At 36.5% G+C, this 23,832-nt stretch overlaps 1 protein-coding gene across 1 annotated transcript in view; it reads right to left on the reverse strand.

Moving 5' to 3' along the window:
- The window catches only part of LOC6647993 (transcription factor E2f1), a 36,103-nt gene that overhangs the window by 837 nt on the left and 11,434 nt on the right, over nucleotides 1-23,832 (reverse strand). The window contains exons 2-6 of the mRNA XM_023178221.2: nucleotides 22,094-22,126; nucleotides 5,524-6,492; nucleotides 4,201-5,001; nucleotides 3,141-3,426; nucleotides 2,112-3,065 (exon numbers count right to left, since the gene is read on the reverse strand). Coding sequence (XP_023033989.1) covers nucleotides 2,112-3,065; nucleotides 3,141-3,426; nucleotides 4,201-5,001; nucleotides 5,524-6,069 — 2,587 coding nt within the window. The 5' untranslated portion in view covers nucleotides 6,070-6,492; nucleotides 22,094-22,126. The remainder of the gene's footprint in view (nucleotides 1-2,111; nucleotides 3,066-3,140; nucleotides 3,427-4,200; nucleotides 5,002-5,523; nucleotides 6,493-22,093; nucleotides 22,127-23,832) is intronic.

Below are 23,832 nucleotides of genomic sequence, written 5' to 3' on the forward strand. Positions count from 1 at the left end.
ATTATTAAAACATTTCATTTAATGCGGCATGAATCATAATTAAAGCTTAGATTAATTTTATAACATTATTGATAATGAATGCTGCATTTGGATCTTGGGATTGTTGATAATATTGCATTTAATATATATTTCTCTATCTATATTTCTCTGTCTATATGCAATCATAAGAAGGCTATATCATTGGTTATTAGAAAAGAGCAGTGAAATTAGAAAAATTAAGACTCTTCCTATTTGGTTTGTTGTAATACTCTCAAATACTAACAAGTAAAGTATTTTAAAAAGTTTTTAATCATTAACTAAATTAATAAAATAATTTACACAATTTATTCGGAACTGGAGTATATAGTATAGAAAATATCTTAGTTTATGATAAAGAAAGTGTAAGAAGGCAGTTAGCCAACAATTTTTTTCTCCAATTCAACGTTTTCCAATTATAATTCGATTTCTTTTGCTAATAGTATCAACAATCCAAAGCTAGATTTTTAGTGCCATTATTTTTTTCGTTTTGTTGTAACATTTTCTTATTGTTTTTTAGTGGTTTTATTCTTTTGTGATGGATGCATGTTTGAAATTCACGCCAGAGCTGAATCTCATGGTGCTACAAAATTTCAATTTCAAAATGAACAATTGGCCCCAGGTTTAAAGCAGCGGTCAGTGTTGTCAGTGCAGACCCACGAGAATTCAGTTCCAAAATGAATTTTTCTTTAAACGTCATTTTCCATTTTTCTTTTGGTTATTTTTTTTTTTTCTTTTTTTTGGGGTGTGTTGGACGTGACGGCGGTTTATTTATGTACATGAAGAACAAATGATAATAGAACATTTTGGTTTTATACACCTTTGAGCCTAGAGAGTTAGTTATGATTAGTGTTAATCCTGATTTAATGCTGGGCTAAAGGGCTATGTGTATGTGTGTGTGTGTGTGTTTGTGAGGATGAGGTGAGTTAGTGTGGATGATTTTGTGGTTAGTTAGTTAGGCATCTTTACATTGCAATTAAGTCGTTGAAGTGTACAGAATTTCTGTCTTATTAAATCAAAGCAAATTAGCAAAAAAAAATTGAAAATAAAAAGATTTCTGTAAATGAATTTCACTTTTTTGTGTATAAAATTAGACTAAAACAGAGATCTCTGGGCATAAGATTCTAGATAGAGTTCTTTTTAAGATTCACCAAGATAAATCTACAAACTTTACACTTTTAACTCGGAAAATATATATTTAACATTAAAAGAAATTTTTTTCTCTGTCAGTATATTAAAAATATACACAGAAAACTCCTAATTAAGAAATAAGAAGTAAAATATGCAAGTTTAATTATTCTAAATAATTAAACTTAAATATTTTACTTGAAAATTACAAAAATAACTCAAGTTTAGATGAAAATTCTATCTTTAAGATGAGAAAATTTTAGCACAAGATTTAATAAAAGAATATTTTAATAACCAATTTACAATATTTTTATAAGACTGATTCTGTTGCACACATACACGAACACACACACACCCACACCACACCACATGCGTATACACTTTTGAAAATAATAATTGAAAAATTTAAGAAAAAAAGCAAATTTGAAGAAATAAAAGACAATTTTGAACTGATTCTCGTTGGTTGGCCGAAAAATTATTTACAAAAAGCAAATTAAAAATTAAATAAATAAACTATATATGTATAATATAAAGAAAACCATTTAAAATTCAATTTTTCTGTTTTACACAACTTCACAATTATTTTTATTTACATATAAATCTTTAGGTTGTCTTGCTTAGCTCACCGCTCAGCAAGAACTCAGACTGTGATGCGGTTTTCATATATGATAAATCTCACGCAGGTCACAGAGAGAGATCTTGACAAGAAGGGCTTCTCTTTGCTGTTTGGCCACATTTGAATTTGGTGCAACGCGGAGAGGAGGATTTGCTTGCGGTTAGACATTTACATGCAAATTGATGTAATGGATTGTTAAATGAGGCGAAAAGATCACGACGACGGCGACAAAAAAGACGTAACACAAAAGCACAATAAAATGCGGCACAGAATGAGGAAAATGTGAGAGAGAGAGATAGAGAGAGGAGACAGGAAAGAGATGGTGGTAAAAAAAGTTGCAAAGGACACTTACAGTCCGCGCCAATTTCATTCAAAAAGGTCAAATCGAGTCCTTGGAGTGCGGCATTGTTGCTGCTGCTGTTACTATTGCTGCCGGGATAACAATCACCTGGCAATGGCATTGTCATTTGCATGGGCGGGCATGGGCTATGGCGATTGGAATTATATTGCTGTTGCTCTGCTTGCTGTTGTTGTTGTTGTTCCGCATTGGCGCCAGCGCCAGCGATGTTGCCATAGTTGTTGTTGTTGTTGTTGTTGCTGCTGCAGCTGTTACTGCTATTGCTATGCTCATTGGCCACAGCATTGAATTGCATTTCCAGTGAGCTCATGGCTGAAGAGGTTGTTGTTGTTGTTGTTCTCGTGGTGTTTGACGCCGTTGTTCCTGCTCCTCCTTCTCGACTTGCTGTTGTTGTTGTTGTACCTTCCATTGCACAATTATACATGGGCACATCTCGATGCTGTTGCTGCTGCTGCTGCTGTTGACTGCTACTGCTATAGGAGGGGGGGTGTATGTTGTTGTTGTTGTTGCTATTGTTATGACTATTATTAAGCGTAGTTGCTGTTCTTGTTGTTGCATCTCCACAACGTCGCACTTGTGGCGTAGGCGAGGTTTCAGTTTCTGTTTCTGTTAGACTCCTAAACAGCTGCTGTATAGAATTCTGCTGCTGTTGCTCTAAAAGTTGGCTCTGATGTTGATGATGATGATGATGATGATGGGGTCCACCACCAACACCACCACCAGCACTACGCACCACTGGACTGGTCAGCGTTGGCACCAACTGATTCAGCTCATCATCGACATCATTATCATCCACCACAACACCGGCTGCTGTCGATTGATGATGCTGCTGTTGCTGCTGTTGGGCCATTGCAATATCACAAATATTATATTCAGGCTGGGATTGCTTGGCAGCATCCTCAATTGATTTACTAAGATTACGCTGGGCAGAGCGATATGGTAAGTGGCCTAAAAACAAAATGATGAAAGTCAAATGGTAAATGCATTCATTCTTAATCATTCGTTGTCTTTCATTTGACTTACCTAAGCCCTTGGTGCTCATGGCATCAATATTATTAAAGAGCGGATCATTTAGACGCTGATTGGTCAAATGATGCAATCTTGTGGATGTGGCTGTCCGTACTGCCCCCATTCGGGTTGGCAGTTGGCCTCCATTTCCAGATGCTCCTGATCCAGCACCCAAATAGCCTCCACCACTGGCGGCGATTGGTGAATTCTCTGGCGAATAATCATGGCATAGGAATACATTGATTTCTCCACTATTTTCAGCCTTCACATAGATTTCGCGCGGTAGTTTTGTATTGGGCAACTGCAAGAATAATAATAATAACAAATTATTAACAAGAAAATCACAAAATTAAGCAACCAAATGGAGAGAATAGTGTTTAGTCCTATTGTGGCTCTGTGTATTTTTAGAAATGATATTTGCATTAAGAGAGAATGAGCGTGAGAGAGGGTGAGAGAGAGATCGCCTTGCCAGAAAATGTATTTATCTATATTGTCTGCACATATGTCTATATCCATACTATATCTAAGCAGATCTGCCACTCGAGTTCATTCTGAACAGTTCAAGGCAAGCGGAAACATTAAGTAGCGAAAATTTTGTACTATTTTTATAAATATTGTGTGTGCGAGACGACGACGACCGTTCGATTGGAAAAATCTATCTTGGCCACATACAGAAAACTGATTTTTACTTGATATCAAAATGAGACAGCTCAACAACAGAGAGGGGTCGGACACAGGCAGAATAGTGGGGAGTGGGGTGTGAGGGATGGTGGATGTCGTTGCCGTTGTCGTCGTCTACCGGACGATTCAGTCTAAATATAGGCGCCACGTTTAATGGCATGCAGACACTAAGAAGAAGCACAGACCAAAAAGCATCAAAGAAAACAAAAAAAAAAAAGAAAAGTTACTCTGACGTTGCTATATAGATGGAAAGATATATCTAATATGCTTGATATGCTTCATATGCATGAACAAAAAGAACTAGTTCGTCTATCAGTTGGAGATAAATTACTAGCAAATCTCTCATTAATTTATAATGTCCTTAAATTACTTAGTTCTTGTCGTTTTTACTCACCACAAGCTTGGCCTCTGGCGGCGCCTTAATCACAATAACAATCTGATCTTTAAACAGATCAACATTCAATAGATCATTTTGCGTTACATAGGCCAAACCGCCGGCATTCTCCACTTCCTGTGATATCTCTCTCAATTCATCACGCATCTGATCAATCAGCATATTTAGCTCATTTTCACGTTGTTCCAGCCGTTCACTTTCCGCCTCGATGCGTCGAGATCGCTCGCTGCTGACCATCGATTGACCACCACGCCATTGTATATTATTTTTGGATTTCTTTTCCAATATGCCAATACCTTCAAGGACATTGGTGATATCATAGATGCGACGCTTTTGCACGGACAAACGATTGGAGGCCTCATTAAGATCGACAACACCGTCCGGTGACTCTTGCAATAGATCCACAAACTTTTTCGTTAATATTCCCAGAGAAGTGTCTGCCCGATTGCGATCACCAGCACTGCCGATGCCACCGCCGCCGCCGCTGCCACCGCCCGATGTGGAGGTCGCCGATGAAACCAATGAGACCAGCTGCTGTTGATGCTGCTGGTGGTGATGGTGTTGCTGCTGCTGCTGCTGTGGCGTTGTCAGCACAAACTGTTGCTGTGACGACGAGAGATTTGCCTTCTCGCTCACGAATTCTTCTTCGTCGTCGATGTCGATGTTAATGTCGTGGTGTTGGCGATTTGGTGTACTGCTGACCACATGTTTCTGATAGACAACCGTTTGATGCTGGTCACTCTGTTTGGCTTGTTTCTTCGGATGTATCTCAAAGCTATTGGCATGTGGTCGACGTTTGACCTAATCAAAGATTATAGATAAAGACAGTAACGGAAGTTTATTAGTTTTAATAAGGTCATGGAATTTAATGTAATAACTTTAAACGTTTATTGATTTACGAATTGAGAATTTTTGCCCTTTAAAGTATGCAATGGACAACTAAAAGAAATTAAGAACTTTTCAAATGCTTGTCGCGGAAAATTATTATTTCTAGGCTATATTTAAGCTACAATACATGGAAAAACTTGCACATTTTCGAAAACAATGCATTTCCTGACAGTCTATTGCATACTTTAGGGAGTTATATTCTACCATTTCATATACAGTTTTGGTGTACGGGTTTTTTTTAAATCTTTGTCAAGTTTTAAGAGAAAATTTCTTGAATTCAGTTTAGTTTTGAAAAGTTTTATTAGCCCCTGGAGATCAAATGTGGCCAAATTGACGGTTCTTTTAGTTAAAGTCATCTTTCTCTTAAGCTGGAGTCTCTCTATTCTATCTCCTTGTTCTTTACTCAAATTCAATCATCATCTAATCAAATCTCACCTTATAATATTGTGTGATATCAGTCGTTTTCCCACTGCTGGCCACATTGCTGCGTTGTTGCTGCTGTTGCTGTATGTTGAGCTGCGTTGCTGCTGATGTTGGTGTGGTTGTTGTTGCCGCTGGGGTTGTTGCTTGTGTCGTATTGTTGTTGTTGTTGTTGTTGCCGGTTTTGTGGCCAAGACTAATGTAGACATGATCTCTTAGATGAGCAGCCACACCGCTGTTGCTATTGCTATTGCTATCGCTATGATTGCTGCTGCTATTGCTACTGCTTATGCCGTGCTCATAGTCCATGTCCAGTTTCTCATTTTTGATCACAATGTTGTTGTTGTTGTGGTTGGTGCTATTGGTGGTGTTTAGTATATCATAATTGAGTTTACGTGCCACTTGAGTGGTGGGTGGAAGTACAACAACACCAGTAACCGCTCCACCTCCATAATGTTGTTGTTGTTGCTGCTGTTGGTGGTGGTGTTGTTGGTGTTGTTGTTGCCGCCGTTGTGTGTTATTAGAGTTGGGAGGATTGACAGTAATAAAATATTTCGACATTTTTAGCCTTGCAGTTCTGCGGTGTGTGTGTGTGTTTTTTCTTGTTGTTTTTTTTCGTTTTTGGTACAAAAATAGTAGCGCTTTTGCTTTCTCTCAAACTCTTGCTCTCCCTCTCTCTGTCGCACGCTCTCTCTCTCTCTCTCTCTCACCCTCTTACGCGTTTTATCTCTGTTACTGTGTCGTATGGGGGAGCGTTGCTGCTGCTGCTTCTTCTTCTTCGCTGTGGGCTACGTTGTTGGCATGATCAGTTTTCTGTTGCATACTCTTTAGCGCTCGAGGTAAATGTTGTTATACGCTCTCTTTCTACCGACAACCCAATTGGAAATTTGTCTCGTTTTTATTTTTTGCTTAAAATAAAATCTGTTTTCTTTTTATTTTTACGCTTATCAACTAAAATTAGCACCTAGGGATTCTTTTTCATATCTGCAAAGAGAGAAAGCAAAAGATATACAAAATTTAGTCAGAGAGTGTGATGTTTGAGATTATTGTTTTTTTGGTTTGTTTGTTGTTTTTTTTTTTATTGACCTGATTCTTTTCCCCCTTATTAATGTGTTTCTTATGTCTTCTCCTTTCACCCTTTCCTTTATTGTGGAATTGTTTTATGCATTTGGCACATTAAACTTTTGTTATTTTTGCATTGCAAATAAAGGCGGCGAAATAAATAACAGAATAAACCGCAGAAAGAAGAAAAAACGAAACATACACACACACACATAAACCTGATAAGAAGCAACAGAGCAAAAAGGAAGCAAAAAGAACGTTGTTTCTTTTATGGAGGCACTGAAGAACACAATCGACCAAACCAACAATAACAATAACAACAACCACAACCCATACAAAAACTGGCTTTTTGCTTATTTCTTTTTTTTTCTGGGTGCCGCGCTCGAGACTCTCTGAAGCATGCTAAAACTATTTTTCGAAGTCAATAAACTCAAAATTCCATAGGTATACGAGATCTGGGCTAACGACTTTCACATACCCTGTATATCGAAATTCGATAATTACTTGTCCTTAGGAACTATTTTCAGCCACTGAATATCTCTATGTGTAAATTTTTATCGAAAAAGTCATCAAAGAAACGCTTAGATTTCAAATTATGATTCATATTTCATCCGATTTGCCAACCCATATAAATTCTTGAATACAATTAGCAAGTAAAGGGTAAATTAGAGACTTGTTTAAAGTTTTAGCTTTTTGGTAAACAATCAATATAGCGTGAAAAAGAAAGACGAAAGAATCAGCGACAAAAAAAACCTAAGAAGTCCAAATCAGAGAACACATCACACATTCAGGTATCGTTAGGCCAACGGAAGACATGCGGATACGTGTGTTTGTGTGTGTGTGAATGAAAGAAGTTAAGACAAGCTCAAATAAGCGTAAAAAGTATAAACAACAATTCAAGCAAGATCAAATTGGCAATTAACCGTTTTTATTTTGTATACAATAATCGTTTTGTTTTTTCTTCTGCTGTCCAAGTCAATCAGCAGACATGTTATTTTGCATAACATACAACTGTTAAATGTTAAGTATATATCTGCAGCTACTGATAATTGTTGTTATATGTATGTATGTGTATTATTATTGCAACAGAATGAAGAAAGAACTTAAATGTCATAAAAAAAAGCACTCAAGAAATTGTAAAACGAAGCTTAAATATGTCATGAAGAATTTGCTGAAATTGGCAAATGAAATGAGCAGAAGCAGAAGAAGCAGCAGCAGCAAAAGCAACTAACTAACACCGGCGGTCAGGTAGACGACAAATCTAACATGACACAGTGGTACAAAGTTTCTTATCCTTTTAAATATGAAAACCGGTAATCGTTTATGCTATGCATTGAGGCATAATTTCCTAACCTTAAAAATATAAATTTTAAAGTAAAATTCATGTTGTATATTTTTCTGATTGGAAATTCATTAGTTTTGCAAGTCTTTGCCCCAATGTAACTTCTGTCTCACTCCTTGGAAATCACTGCTCGCGTTGGCGGCAACTCAACTCTGCGCTCTTCTTCTGTTACCTCTTTCAGTTGCTTCTTCTTTCTTTTTTTTTTGCGTGCCAAAACGGTATCTTCTTACAGATGAACGAGTTCAGGTAATTGTATACTCTCCTCTATTACTCTCTCGCTCTCTTCCCCTGAATCAAAAATTTATGTGGGCTTAATCAAAGCACAGAAAAAAATGCCCCTAATAATGATCCTCCACCGCTCTTCATCTATCGCCTTCCATAACCAGGTAGGTCCTGTCGATTTCTTTTGATCAAAATAATGAAAAAAAAAGAAAACAAGTAGCTGCAGCCAAAAATTTGCCTATATAAAATTACAGTGAAACGTATAAAATTACATTAAATGAAAGCTATAGAAATTAATAACAATCTACATATATATATATATATATTTGAAATTGTTTTTCAAATGCACTTGTCAGGCATCATGAACAAACAGTGTAGAAAACTAGAAGAAAAAAAATTGACAAGGAAAAACTAAATAAATAAAAAGTGTGTATGTTTTTGTTTTCTGTGTGGCCTAGAGAAAAAAAAAATTGTACACACATAACCAAATAACTCAAATAAAAACCCGATAACAGTCAGTTTTTTTTTGTATTTTTATTTCTGTTCAATCAACAGCAACACATAAAGCAGAGTTAAAGTTCTCCGTGAGCTGATAAAGGGAAAAAGCTAGAAGTGAAATGTAGTCTTAGGTATGTGTATAAGTTTCTATAATGTATTTACTATGTACACACACTCACACACGCACACACATTGAGATGATGTGTACACGAATGCGGGGGCCAAGTCAATGAAAAAAAAACAGAGTGTTTAACAGACACACATAGAGAAACAGACAGAGAAAGAGCGATTCCCCATTACATACACACTGGGACAATGAGAAGATAGCAGAATACTTCTGTATATAACTGTTATATTTTACAACTTGAAATTTACTCAAAAGTTGAAATAACAAAACTTTACGATTTTCTACAAATGAAACTACAGTAATTCCTATTCGATAAAGAATTTTAAAACAGTCATTTCCAAGCCACTGTCATATTGATAAATATTTAAAACCACAGCTTTTCAAAACCACATTCATTCTAAGAATGGATAACAGATTTTCGAAACTTATCAGCTTATGTTTATAATTGTTATAATACATACATAAGTACATATATATTTTCTTCCTAAAATCGCAAGTCACTTTTCAACTCTTCATTTATTGTATTGAAATTATTATAAATTACCTCAAATGAGCCGTTTTTATTGGAGTTGTGCCACTGTGCAACGGCAGTAAGTGTCTTCTGTTTATTCTAAATTAGTAGAGTTTAAAAGAATTAAGCACAATAAAGGGAAACCTGAGTGCTTGGTAAGAGTTGAATGATTGAGAGAGGGCGAGAGAATAACAGAAAAGAAAAAAAACGGAAGAAATATTGACAACTTAATACACACCGATTACATTTGTATGTGTGTGTAGAATGGTGTTAACTTATTCTAACGGTTCTTATCAATTGCTTTTCTGCTAATTGCTTAACATTAAACATGTAAAAAGTTAACGGTATTAGTTGTTGTTTTCTCCTGCTGATGTGTCTGCATCGTTGCATGACAATTTACAGTTGCTAATTATTTAGTAAAAATATTCATTTAATCGGTTGGATAGACCATTTCCCTCTCCCCCTACCACATAACGATAGCAATTATACTCATATGAAGACACATCGACACACACACATACATACAAACACCCACCGCCTGCCTAGTAAAAGTTTCGCTTTCTTTTTGCACATCATTTTGCATGCGCAGAAGGAAGATGAAAAACTACTACAAATATATATATGTATATACACGTATGTATATATGTACATATGTATGTATAAATATATAAGGTGTTAAGCAACAGAAGTAGCGTCGGCAACGTCGGCAGCAACGACAACAACAACAATTGCAATCATTCAGCTTAGCAGAGATTTTTTGCCTCTTTTATTTCCTCTGTATATCTATCTCACTCTTATTCTCACTCTCTCTCTATCTGAACAGATGCCGGCTGCTAACAGCTGTTAGCGAGATGCAATCCACAACTATTGTTGCCGTTGTTGTTGTTGTTGCTGATGCTGCTGATTATGTTGTGGGTTTGTGGATGCCAACTTGGTATGTAGCCGGTTTTACTGTGGTTGTTGTTGGTGTTGTTATATTTGCCTATACATATATACGCCATTTTTGTTTCCTCTTTATTGTTTTTTTTTTTTTTGCATTTCCTTAAGCCAATTACAAACAACATTTTGATTAAAGCTTAACCCAAAAATGTCAATCACTTCAATGGCTAATTTCGACGAATTTTGTCAATTGCCCTTCAGTGCTGACACAATAAACCAAAACAAAAACAACCAAAAACGCTAAATCGATCGATTTAGTAGACACATCTTGCTGATCCTACTTTTAAATAGTTTTAACTTAAACTTCAAAAAAAAAAACCTTCTACTCAAATTGAATATTGGAGTTGTATGGCTGGGAACCGGATAGAGATCTAAAGATCCACCAAAAGAGAGGTCAAAAATTTGCTAAAGTTTCAACACTGCTGTTGCCCAGCCAGTAAAAGAGTGAGAAAGAGAGAGAGAGAAAAAGAGAAACAGCTTGTGAGAGAGGAGAAATTGCGCATAAAATGCGTCGCAAAAATAACGTTTTTTTTTTTGCCAACTAAATGCAAATAAAACCAGGCACACCGTTTTTTTCCCCCATTTACTGGTTGTGTGGGAGGTGAAAAGAAAATAATTTATAATGGAAATTCAATGCCAATTCAAAGCACCACAAAAAAAAACATAGAGGACCTTTGATAAGTGTGACGCACGATTTGGTATTGATAACAGAATGAGAATTGTGATTAAACTTGTTAATATTTTCGATTGCATTTCTCAACTTGTTTAATCAAGTCACAAGCAGGCATAAGATTTTTCAGACAAACCACATGAACGCACACACACACACACACCCATTGCTAATTAGACTACCAAGTCACACCTTGAAACACTGACCGCCCTCCCCCGCTTACAAAACCAACAAAACGACAATATACCGAATAGAATTTTCTATGCAACCGCCAAACAACAAATTAATAATACATGCATATAAATCAATTCATTTTGTTTTATAAACGAACCTTTTAATTATTATGGAATTATTGTGTTGTTGTTGCTCCTTTTTTTCATTTATTTATCACACGGACCAACAACAAAAAGAGAAAAAATAAAACACATAAATTTTTAGCGGTTCTCCTCTTCTTCAGTTGCTTCAGCACACTCACACATGTACGTTTGCCTCGAGAGTGTGTTGTTGTTTGTGTGTGTGGGAAAACTGAACATTACTACGCGCGGTGTGACGTCAGCAGTCAAATAGTTGTTGTATTATTTTTATTATATATTATAGAACATTTTATTCATGTTTAATGTAGATATCACATAATTGTTGCACACACACACACACACACAGACACATAGATCGCAGGCCGTCGAAATGTAGAATAGAATTGATTTATGTATTACTTGAATTGTGCAGTCTTTTGGTTGGTTGGTTGCTTATTATATAGGAAAATTAGTTTTTTATTTTTTTTTGTTGGCCTTCTGCTCCATAGAGTTTTTCTTTACATTTTTGTGCTTGAGAAATCGAACTTCATGGGACACGACGTAAAGGCAAAATGAGTGGATGATAAAGACCGCGACAGAAAAACCGGCAAACCCGAAAATAGAATCCACAGAAACGAGAGCCACATGGAGAGTTAGAGTGAGAAAGACAACTGGGCGAAAGAGAGAGAGAGCGGCCGCGTGAGAATTGAACAGAGAAAGAGAGAGCGCGCGAGCGAAATAGTGAGCGGGCGTCGAGTGAAAGAGAGCGGCTAATATCATACATATATCACAAAATTTGCAAATTTAAAAGGCTTTTATTATTAATTTGTCTTTATATGTTAACCGTTTCTTTCAAAATTTCCCAAATGTTATCCAAAAGAAACAAATTTTCAAGAAATCAAGCGCGCGACAACACCAACGACCGCTCACTTCGAAAACAACAACAACACTGGACAAAAAAAAAACAGCGATGTGAGTTTAGCCTATTCGTTTCAGCGATGCCATTTCCGCTTTTTTAGCATCAGATCTGGCTTTTTCAGAAGTGTGTTAGAAAAGTATAGCGGGAAGCGAGAATTCTAGCTTTTTAAATATTAAAACAGATTTCTTTCGCTTTTTAAATTATTTCAAATAATGTGTAAGACATAAAAACGGGCTTTTTCCGCTTTATTTTGTAATTTTTCGCCTATTTTTTTTTATTTTTTATTTAAAGTTGGCAGCACTGATTCGCTTAGGTTTTCAACTATTTTGCCCCTCTCAAAATAAAGCTAAAAAACCGTTCGAAAATTAAACACATGGTTAACCTAGTTAACATGTTTATGCTTTTTTAATAAATGAACTAGTTGAAATAAGTTTCAAATAAGTTGCTGGTTTTCGATTAAATAAAATTACACACAATCTACAATTTAATTTCCCTAAATATGTGTGTATGTACGTATATAAATGTATGTATGTATGTATGTACATACATATGTGCTTATTTCCTCAGCTGAGCGGCGAAAGAGAGCCAACTGTGGAACGTATCTCGAATGCCGGCAACAAAAACAAAAATATAATATTTCTTCTCTCACTTTGCGCGCTTCTTTAATGTTAACAAAATGACTATGTTAAGTAAATTGTTAAATCATCATGTTAACAAAATCCATGTGTTGGAAATAATAACAACATATTATTATGTGGCAATTTTTGAAAGTGACTACTTGTAGGCAACATTTTAATCAAATTTTGTAAACAGTTACTAAAAGTCATGATAAGGCATGATTATTGATGAATAGAAAGCACTTGATATGGGGTTTAGAGGAGAGTAAGGGGGGTGGCTGTCCAAGAAAGTCACCTAACAAAGCGGAAAAGTCTTTATGAAATCACAAAGGATATAAAGACTTATAATAGACTTTATAATAAATTAGATTCATATTCTAAAGTGACCCTCCCCCCGAAAGTATCTTTGCCCCATTTTTTGTAAATCTGGTCCTGCCAAAAGGCAGTAGCGGATCTAGCTGAAGACCAGTTTAAGTAGTAAAATGTTTTTCTTGAAAAAGGATCATTCCTCCAAAGTGCTAATGAATTTGGAAAAATTACAACTAGTTCATTGAAATGAAAATGCTGTAAAATATATGAAAATATTATTATTATTATTATTATTACAGTAGGTAGTTAGTTTGCCGTGTACTTTCTATAAACATGAAATGAAGTTGCCCAAAAGTTCAATGACCACAACAAAAAACATCTGCTCAAATAAATAGCAAAATATTATGGTAAATAACACAAAACTCACGCCCAACCAGGCACATTTAGTAGTCTCTTTGCTTCCATCATTATCATCATCATACATAGGGCACTCACACACAGGGCGTACGCATTTCCAGTTAATTAAAAGTATTTATGACACTCCACACACACGCACACACACACATCCATACACACGCTACCAGAGTTACGTACACACACAACTGCAAGAAGTGTCTCCAAGGATCGTGGGAAGTTCCAAGCCCAGACGATCGCAAACGAGCAAAAAAAAAAAAAAGAAAAGATATATACATATAAATGAATCTATGAGTGACACACCAAGAGCAACCAAGACCACGACCGCGAGGAGCAATACAGAAACAAGGCTGATAAAAAAAAAGAATCTTGCAAAAAAAAAAACATAGAGAAGATACACGGATACAGATACTGCATGGAGGGATGTTTGTCTGGGAAGTATAGGAAAAAAATGAGACCCTAAAAAGCATTACCCACAAAATTTAAAAAGGATAACCCTAACAAACTCAAGGACTGAAGGGAAAAAATTAACAAAAATGAGATTTTATTTTTGTATTTTCATAAAACTGGCTTGAAGATTATAAAAAAAATGCAGAGTCAAAAAAAGTGTACCCAGGGACGAATTTAAAGGAGAACAGGCTCTTAAAGGATAAGGCTCTCCGGCAAAGGGTGAATTGTTATTACAAGGCGACAGCAACAAAAAAGTCAATTTTATATATTAAATATACATATATTTTATAACTAAAAAAAATTGTCAAAAAATTCTTGGTTTCTTGGGTATCCCAGTTACATGTCCTTTACTTGTACAAATTTGTCTCTGGAACTTAATTTCTATTGCAATTTAAAGACTATAAATTGTTTATTTATTTTAAAATGTTTAAAAATGTTTTCAAATCCATTTTAGTTTATACTTTCTTTCTAACATCCGGTTGCTAACTTGTATTGTAGTTGGATTTGTTTACAACATATTTGTCAATTACCACTATACTAAACATAAATTCCATGTATTAATTAGATTTTAGTTTGTTTTCAATGATTGAATTTCGTTGGAAAGTTCAAGAAGAAACAGCCAGGACGAGACGTCAACCAGCCTGACTGGCTCAGTCAGTCATTCAGCAACCCCTTTTGTGGGGTGCAAAAATCATAATAGTACACACACATATTTATATATATATATATACATATATATATATATGTATGTATAAACAATTTGTATGTATATTTATAGCAGTCTCGACTCTCTTTTGTGCCAAAGGCGAGATTATTCGCTGCTGCTGCTGCTGTGCATATGGGAAAAATGAAAAAGAGTGAACCCGACTTGGAATGCAATCAACAGAAAACATATGTATGTATGTACATGTAAGTTTTTCTTAGGGTGGACCCGGTGGCGATATGACGCAGCTTTTAAAGTGCACGTCGACGATGACGGGGGACGGACGATGGCAACGCTTCATTTGGCTTGACGCAATGTTTATTGAATTTAGCTTGACGAAACGACGACGACGCCGAGAGAAATCCGTTTTATAGGCAAGGAGGAGTTAAATTGATGTTGTCGTTGAAGTTCATTCCTTTTTTTTTTGTTTTTTCTTTGGACAATATTCAATTTCCATCTCCCCATTACCCCCAGTTTGTTTTTTTTTTACACTAATTGTAAATTAATTTAATTTGAATGTTAATTATTTCTACAGACATTGAAGGGTTTTTGGCTTTCCGCGGAAAGTGTGTAAATTTGATAGACAATTTTGGAGGGGACTCCTGTATCTCTGTTGAACTTTAAGATTCATGCATAGAAATTGCAAATTGGGTATATAATTTAGTATCAATTGTTAGCCAAATCTTTACATAATATGATCATCTTTCAGGCCAAACATTTCAATTTGAATTGAAGGAAATTTGTATTTATGTAAACTAGGAATAAAACGGATGTAAGTATATACATATATCTGAGCAATAATTACAGTAGGTTACAACATTAATACCAAATGGCCCTGCCCTAAGGTAGAAATATATGTATATAAGTATGAAATCGTATAATACAAAAGACTCGGGCTAGGGTAAATGTTTCAATGGTTAAAGAGCGTTGAAATCGTCATTGGGCAAGCGTGTAATAACCACCAGCTGTGATATGTGAGTAACTAAACCGACTACCTACCTACCTATGAACGATCATGCATATACACTACTGACCATTTAAATAAGTCACTGTAAAATGAACCAAATAAAACAGACTTGAAAGCACATAAAATAAGCAAATCTTGCAAGCAATAGGTTAAGCCACTAAGTTGCTTTAAGTAAAACAGAAAAATTAAGAAAAAGGACCAATTCTAATTCAAATCTGTTGCTTTATACCGTTTCTTGCAAGTATTTCACTTTATAATTAGCGAGTAGACCTTATGAATAGAGTAGACCTTATGAATATACTCAATGTTAGTAACTAAATTTGTCCTGTCATTAATATTTTTCTTGACGTTGTCAATCAAAAAGTTAACTTATTTATTTGGACTGCATTGTAGCCTTTATATGTACATATGTAGTTGCTACCTGTCCGCCCTAACTAGAGTCTCTCAACTCTAGCACGCACATTCTCTATAAGGTTAGGCAATCCAACTCAGTTGACTTACAGATTGTGAGGTACATAGTTGAATTTTAGAGATTTTATAGAAATATACCAAAGAGAGGGGGAGCAACAACGAGTAGACAAACAGACAGACAGACAGACATAGACTTGGACCTAGAGAGTCTCAAATTAATTTGAGTTAACGTTCAGTGAACTTTTCCATATCATATAAATTTACCAAGTATAAGAACTATTTGTTTAATTATTCATTTGCCACATAAATTTGACAACGAGTTGCAACTAGTTATAATTTTAGCGAGTAACTTACTTTTTTTTAGTTGATCGATGATGATGATGTTGACGTTGATGATAATAGTGAAGATTATATGGTAAACGGATAATCCAAAAGTTGTGGGTAATAATTTTTTGTTTTTTTTTTGGCAACGAAAACAATTTTGTATAAACTAATTTAAAAATTTTGCTTTATAAGTTAAAAATTTTGGTTGGTTACTTTTTTAACGAACAAATTTTGAAAACACTTAAAACTTAATGAGATTAATTTTTTTTTGTTAACAATAAACTTTTATTGCATTTGATGTAAAAAACATTGAGATTTCTTCATATTTGCTCCTTTTTTTTGTGTAGAATGTTTGGGTTGGTTAACTTTATGTTGTTGTGGTTGTTGTAACATTTGTAGATATAACGAGAAAACACGTTTTTCTGTATCTTATAGATACGTTCAACAAACTTTATGAATTTAAAATTTTTTTGCTTCTTTCCTTTCTCTTTTTTTTATTTGTTGTGCACAACACTTAACAATAGAATAATGATTATGATAATAGTAATAATAATAATAACGTCATGATCGATCGACGATCCTGTTGACCCTCTTCTCTCTATTTCAGATCACTTCCACTTTCGTCGGCGTTCGGTTTGTAAATGTTGCGTAGTTCTGCAGAAACCGATCAAACAACAGTAAGAAGCAGAGCGAGAGAAAGATGAGAGAGGGAGAGTGAGGTGGAGTAGGGCTAGGAGAGACCAGAGAGGGAGAATGAGAGAGTCTCTGCAGGCAAACAAACAGGAATGCATTTCATATGCACGACAAACAGGGAGAGACACAAAGGCAGGGAGAGAGAGAGAGGAAACGAGAGAGCGAGTGAGAGAAGAGAGAGCCATATAACGGGGCGTATAGAGAAAAGGAATGCAGGCAACTCTACTAAGCCTTGATAAGGGAGGATATTTTATTATAATGCAGCAGCAGCAGCAGCCTTCAAAACGATCATCCTCAGTAGAAACAGCAGCGAGTTAAACATAAAGCTCAAAGCACCAAAAGGAGGTGGCAGGACGACGGACTACCGACCACTACCACTTCAATAGTCAACAATAGTGTCTGGGATTTTTCTTTTGTTTGTATTGAATTTCGAAAGATTCCCTTGATTGACTAAATGACCGTGCACAAGTCGTCCAAGTGGCAGCCCTTACTACACACACTCGCGTCCATTTACATATGTTCTTCCCTACATACATTCATCATGCATGGACTTAGTACCATCATCATCATCATCCTCATATGTATATCTAGGTAAAGTTGTCTGACCTGCTTTATATCCCTCTCGCTGCTTAGACAAAAGATCTCTTCGTTCATGACAGGTGTTAATTGCCAACTAGTTTTTCTTTCATCTAGGTACAATGAACTCTTCATATTTTCTACCTATCCGTTTCTCTCTCCCCCTCCACTCTGGCTACCTTATTCTTTGGCCACTTCAATTGAGCAAAAAAACAAAAAACAGCTTCAATTTTAGCCGGAAATCATTGCCAAAAAAAAGCATGAAATCAAATTGAATTGAGATTTGCAGTCTCCGTTTGAAAATTATAGAGTACGTGTTGCGAAAATCATCAAGCATGGCTTCCCTCTGACTGATTCTCTAATCAATTTTTCAACGGATATGAAACAGGAGATGGATTGACGTTGGTCCCCATCATCGAAGAGCCTTCCTGCGCGCCTCCCCCTCTTGACAATGTAAAGTTTCTCAAATTTAGTTACCATTTTCCTGTGCCCTGTATGACGGTACAGCCTGTCTGCCGCAGGATACAAAAAAGACGTTCCCTTGCATTGACGTATTTGCCGCTTGACGCAGCTTGACATGGAGTACAGCACATACATACAATGCATTCATGTCGGTTGGTTACTACGTCGGATAGTAGAGTAGAGTATTTTGTTTGCAGCTGTCGTCTGTCGTCGACGCATGCCAAAAGGGGAGTAGTAAGAACCTCAACAACAACAACAACAGCAGTAACAACAACAGAAGTTATATAAAGAAGAAAAAAATATACACAAAACGTAGGTACTTGGTAGAAATAACTACTCGACACATTTCTCCAGTTGTTTTTATTTAGATAAGGTTTTTTTATTTTGGGGGCAGTTTGTTGCTACGCTCGAAACTTCTAGAGAGTTGAAGGAGAATGTATTTAGATAACCCAATGCAACAATAAGTAACACCGATCGACAAGAAAACAGGCTCAACTATATGTTATTTAAGTTTCCAACGTTTTTTTTTTGGAAAAGATGGCAAATAATGTGCATAAACTGCAACCAGAATTCTTCATTTTGATGTCCTTTCGGTTACGCAACCCACTGAGCACATTCACTTCTCTAGGATTTTCAAGCGTTCATTGTGGGCACCTTTAACTCTATCATTAATCAGTTATCACCGCCCCCTCTCGTACCTTAAACCCCTGATTGATCAATAAAATTATCATCGTGTGTTGTTGTGTTTGTATCGTGGATTGTGGACTACCTGGACCAATGGCCACCAGTTGGTCGATCGGTTGGTTGGATGGTTATTTAGCTTCGGCGGCTGCTTACCGGTTTTTGATAATTTTTTGTTTTTGGCCATATACATATGTATCTGAAAGGCTCACGTATTTTTTTGGATTGGTTTTTGATTTTGTTTTTATGCCTTCTTTCTCAACTATTTTTAAGTAACAATAACAAGAAGAGCGAAGATCAAAGAGAAAAAGAAGAAGAGGAATAAGGTAAAGCTGCTTCCTAACCTTCGAATATAAAATGCATGCTCTCTGCTCTCTCCGAGCCAAAGGAAAAAAGTACCAAAGTACTAAAGTACATACAAAAACACAAATATCCATGAGAGATGAGGCTCGGGTCCCAGGTTGAGATTCAGGTTCAGTTGAGTTTATAGGTAGAGGCGGCAGTCCTGCCTCTCTTTCTCTTACTCTCTCTCTCTCTCTCTCTCTATCATTCTCCGTTTTCTGCGAGTTTTTGTGCGCTTTTGTTTTTCCATTCACGAAATTCTCGGAAATTTTTAGATCAGTAAATCTTGCTCTGCGCGTTTCCTATGAAGACTAAAAATACAAAAGGAAGGAAAGAAGCAAAAAAAAAAAAAAACGAAAAAAAGGACATTTGAGTGCCACCAATTCTTGCAGCTCATGCAGAAAGATAATGCGGGCGGTAGAAGCTTTCTAAGCGTGGGAGCTTCCGCAAATTGGGCAAGAATCACATTAAGGACCAATAACAAAAACAGATGTCCCAAATGCGGCTGGCTAACGAATTGTATCACGTTGAGTGTATGTGAATGGTTGGAAAAATGAAATAGAAGGCATGCACACCTGGACACCAAGAGACCAAGACCAAACCAAGGAAAGGCACCCTTAAAAAGAAAAACCAAAAAGTAGCAGCAGCCAGCCAACAAGCCAGCGAGCAAGCACCCTTCTTTGAAGTCCTTTGGTGAGCAAACTCTGCGCAGCAACACTTCAGACAGTCGTCGTCGTCGTCCTCTTTCAAATATAGGAAAGTGGAACAAACCAAGAACAGGGGAAATCCACACAAATGTCGCCTTTTTTCGCTCAAGGAAACGTCTCTACACACATCTCTCTGTCACTCTGTCTCTCTCTCTCTCTCGTTTTCTCTTACGCAAGTTAATTTTTTGCATGTTGAGGTATTACCCCTAAAAAAAAAGATATTGTAAATTGTTGCTCTAAATGCAACAGCGGCAGACCGACGACCTAAGGGTGCAGCCAGCAACAACAACAGCAATGAGTCTCAATTCTGTTTGCTTTTCTCTAGTATTAGAGCACGGTGTGGTTTATCCCCCCAAGTTGCAAACAGGAAGCGAAAAAGTGGTTGTTGCTGCAATTGTAATGCCTACTAGAGAATATTTCGTACAGTGGGCACATTAATTACAAATTCACACTATTTATTTTTCGCACAACATCTTTGGAATCTATGCGGAGAGCAAAGATATTTTAACAAATCTCCTAAAAGTAACAGATCTAGAAACCTAGTTTGTTGGTTTTTAATTTAAAAGGATAAGATTATATTCTAGGCTGGAAATTTTAATTTTTCATTGAGTTAAAGACTTTTTTGTTACGCCACTGGAACAAAAAAGATTAAATATTTTTGTCTCGAATCTAGTTTTGAAACCTAAAGTTCTACTTGACCGATTGTTTTCAAATTTAATATACATATTCATTAGATATACCACTATAAAATGACCCATCATTAAATCCATATTTTGAATATTAAGTATTTCTATTTTAATTTCTTTAAGTTGAACAGCCTAACAAATCTCATACTCTGAGATAAGAATGAATTATGGTTTGCTTAATTCGAATCCGAGGTGCAAATTGATTTAACTTTGTTTAAAAATGGTTTGATTTAAGTTTTTATGGTTTTAACAAGAACTCGTCGTTTTCTTGGACGACAACTTGGACTTGTACTCTTAACTATATCTTGTATTTATATTTAAAGTGCAGATCTAGTCGACATCTTAACCAGTGTGCTGATGCAGCCACATAAAGCTTTTGTAGTGTTTCGGTGACGGTGCCGGTGCCGGTGCCGGTCAGTCCAATGCAAAAAGACTAAAAATTGACATGTGCCACACAGAGGCAAGTGACGATGATGTCGTTGGCCCCTCTGGCCCTGGGCAAAAAGGGTGACCATTGCTAAAGCGACGACCATTGCATGGGCAATGAGAGCTAATAATTAAAGTGAAGCAACAGCAGCAATAGCAAGCAACCCCTAGGCGGGGGATTGTTTTTGGAATTTACTGAAAAATGGGGTGCATTTTGTATTCGCATTGTAAATTAGAGCAAAACGGCGTTTGAGGTAGGGAGAGGTGAGATGAGGTGAGGGTTACAACAACTAATCAGTAAAGGAATGTTTAAGCGAACAGCTGGCATTTTTTTTTAAAATTTTATTTCCACAATTTTTTTTTTTGCTTTCGTTAGGGTTAAGTTTTCAGAGAGAGAGCGCGTGTCAAGGAAAAGGACATGCGAAATCAATACAGATTATGGATGAAATCTATTTGAGGATAAGGCGACATTTAGTCGCCCCTAGGGCTAGAGAAATCCCTAGCCCATAATATGCAATTACATGCGTGAGATTGAAATCAGAGCAAGGGAGGATGACAAGGAGGAGGAGGAGGAGGTATACAACCCAGCAGACTCAGACCCAGACCAGGTAGATGATAGGGCGGGTGACGCGCGTGTGTGTGTGAAAATCAACCAAGCATGCCAAATCTCCTTCCGTTGCCGCCCCGAACTCATTTTCCCATTTTCCTCGATTCCTTGATTTCGTATTTTTGAATCCGGCTACGCCTTGTCTGTCATCCGGCGACATTTTACTCGTGGGATTAATTAGCATTTCGGTTTTTTGGGTTTTTAGGATATTTAAATTCATGTATGGTAGGTACGACATTCGACCAATGAAGGAATCCCTTCATCGATCTTTTCGGTCATATCAAGTGAATGTCAAACAAAGTTGTGAAAATATTTATAGACCGTAAAGCAACATTTCGTTATGTGAGGAAAACCAGTTGAAATCATTGAGCTGCCTTTTTAACATTTGTCCCACAGGATTGTGTTTGTTTAATTGTTGTAGAAAAAACTCATGTTCCCATTGTCAATTTTGTCCACAGACTTTCTGTCAATCATCTGTCCGAAATACAAATTTCTGCATATTTTTCAAGATTTGTCTAATTTAAGCCTGCCTCGTCCCTTTTTGTGTGTCGCTTATCAGGATTTGAAATCTAGTCCAAACAGTATTTACCCAAGTATTTAGATATTTATAAGAAACAATGAACTTACCTACAATTTGATAAAGTGCAAGAAATCAGAAATCTGTAATAAAAGAACAAAAAATTACAATTGTATTAAATAAATATCTTTATTGGAGTCAAGGAAAATGAAATGATCACTTCTCTTCATTCCATGGAAGTTTCCTTTGAAGTTTCTATCCTTTTCCATTCACATTAATTGTTGCTTTATGGATTCTTGGGGGTTTCTTGCCAAGTATTCAGCTTGAAGATCAGTTTTTAGTTTTCTCATACGGAAAGCACTCACAAAAAGCAACAATTTCGAATGTTATTAGATACAAGTTTACCCAGGCCGCCGCATACCTTTTAGACCTTCCATAAAGAAAACAGAAACCTAAATCAACAATTCAGCATTGGGAGAGCATATAGAGCAGAACTCATAATGATCAAGATGATGATAATGACCATCATGGAGATTCACAAGCAAACATACATACATACATCCCAACCCCGAAATCCCAAAACAAAGTTGTCAAATCAAACAGAAACTTTAGGGAAATGAGGAGGAGCTGGAGCTGAAGCTTCTATCAACCTTTAACCAGTGAGGATCAGAGACTCCACGAACAGACTGAGACTCAAGCAATGTTTGGTGTTAAAAATATGAGAAGCATTTATAACATTTTGTTGCTGGTGTTGTTGTTATTGTTGTTGGTGGTGTCCAACTCCAATGGCCTGGGTCTTGGAGCATCATCATCATCGTCATCGTCATCGTCATCATAAGGCATAAGCATTTTAAAAACGCCAGCGATTTATGCGTCTGTCTGAGCAGCAGGCGAAACCTGATTTGATGACGGGCGCAAGAGTTTAAAGGGCCCACATAGGAGGTGGAGGTAGAAGATAGAGTGAGATGGCGAGAGAGACAGAGTGAGAGAGTGAGGTAGGGTAGTAGTAGGTAGAAGAGGTAGTAGTAGGTCCAAGAATTAAGACTGAAACCAAGACCAAGACGCTGTGTGAAGTCAGAGACTTTTTTTCGTTGTTTTTTTTAACCCCCCCGCCTCTTCACATCTTTTGCTCCTCCTTGGACTGGCCAAAGTGCAATAGATGTTTTAAGAAGACCAAGAAGGAGCCTCAGCATTCCTTTTCATTCCTCCAGTGCGCGTTGCTCAGAGTATCTGTATCCGAGTATCTGTGTCTGCGACTGCGTCTGCCAGCCGCCGCCGCCACCACCACCACCACCACTGCCACATGTTGCACACACCGCACAACACTGTGTGGCACTGTGAGAATGGATTTAATTAAAGAAAATTTCTGTTTTTACGGTTTTTCGCGAATCCATACAGAGAGCGAGCCTCCTGGATGAAAAAAGAAGAGACCAATGCAGCGCCAGACACCAGTCAAAGGATCAGCAGCAGCCAACAAACGAACCAACTAGTTCAAAGTCTACCATATATACATACATATATAGTAAAATGCATATGCAAGGCACAGTGGTGCAATATTTTTAATAACTTTTGTAATCACTTTGGAGAATTATGTTCATGTAAACGTATTGGAAGGGAATTTAACTCTTAAGAGACTAGCTTGCTTATTTTAAATTGAGAACTAGCTTAGAACTCTTTAAGAATCTAATTGTTTAACTACTTAGAATGTAAGATTCCATTAGGATTATTAATAAGAGTTCTTTTAAGAAAATTTGATCTTAGTTGATCTTGGAATATTCTAATTCTTGTTCTGGTTCCAGTGTGCTACAGTTTTTACTTCAACAATGCCAATTAAATCTCATTCTCATTT

This window comes from Drosophila willistoni, chromosome 3R, assembly GCF_018902025.1.
Source record: "Drosophila willistoni isolate 14030-0811.24 chromosome 3R, UCI_dwil_1.1, whole genome shotgun sequence".
Lineage (NCBI taxonomy): Eukaryota > Metazoa > Arthropoda > Insecta > Diptera > Drosophilidae > Drosophila > Drosophila willistoni.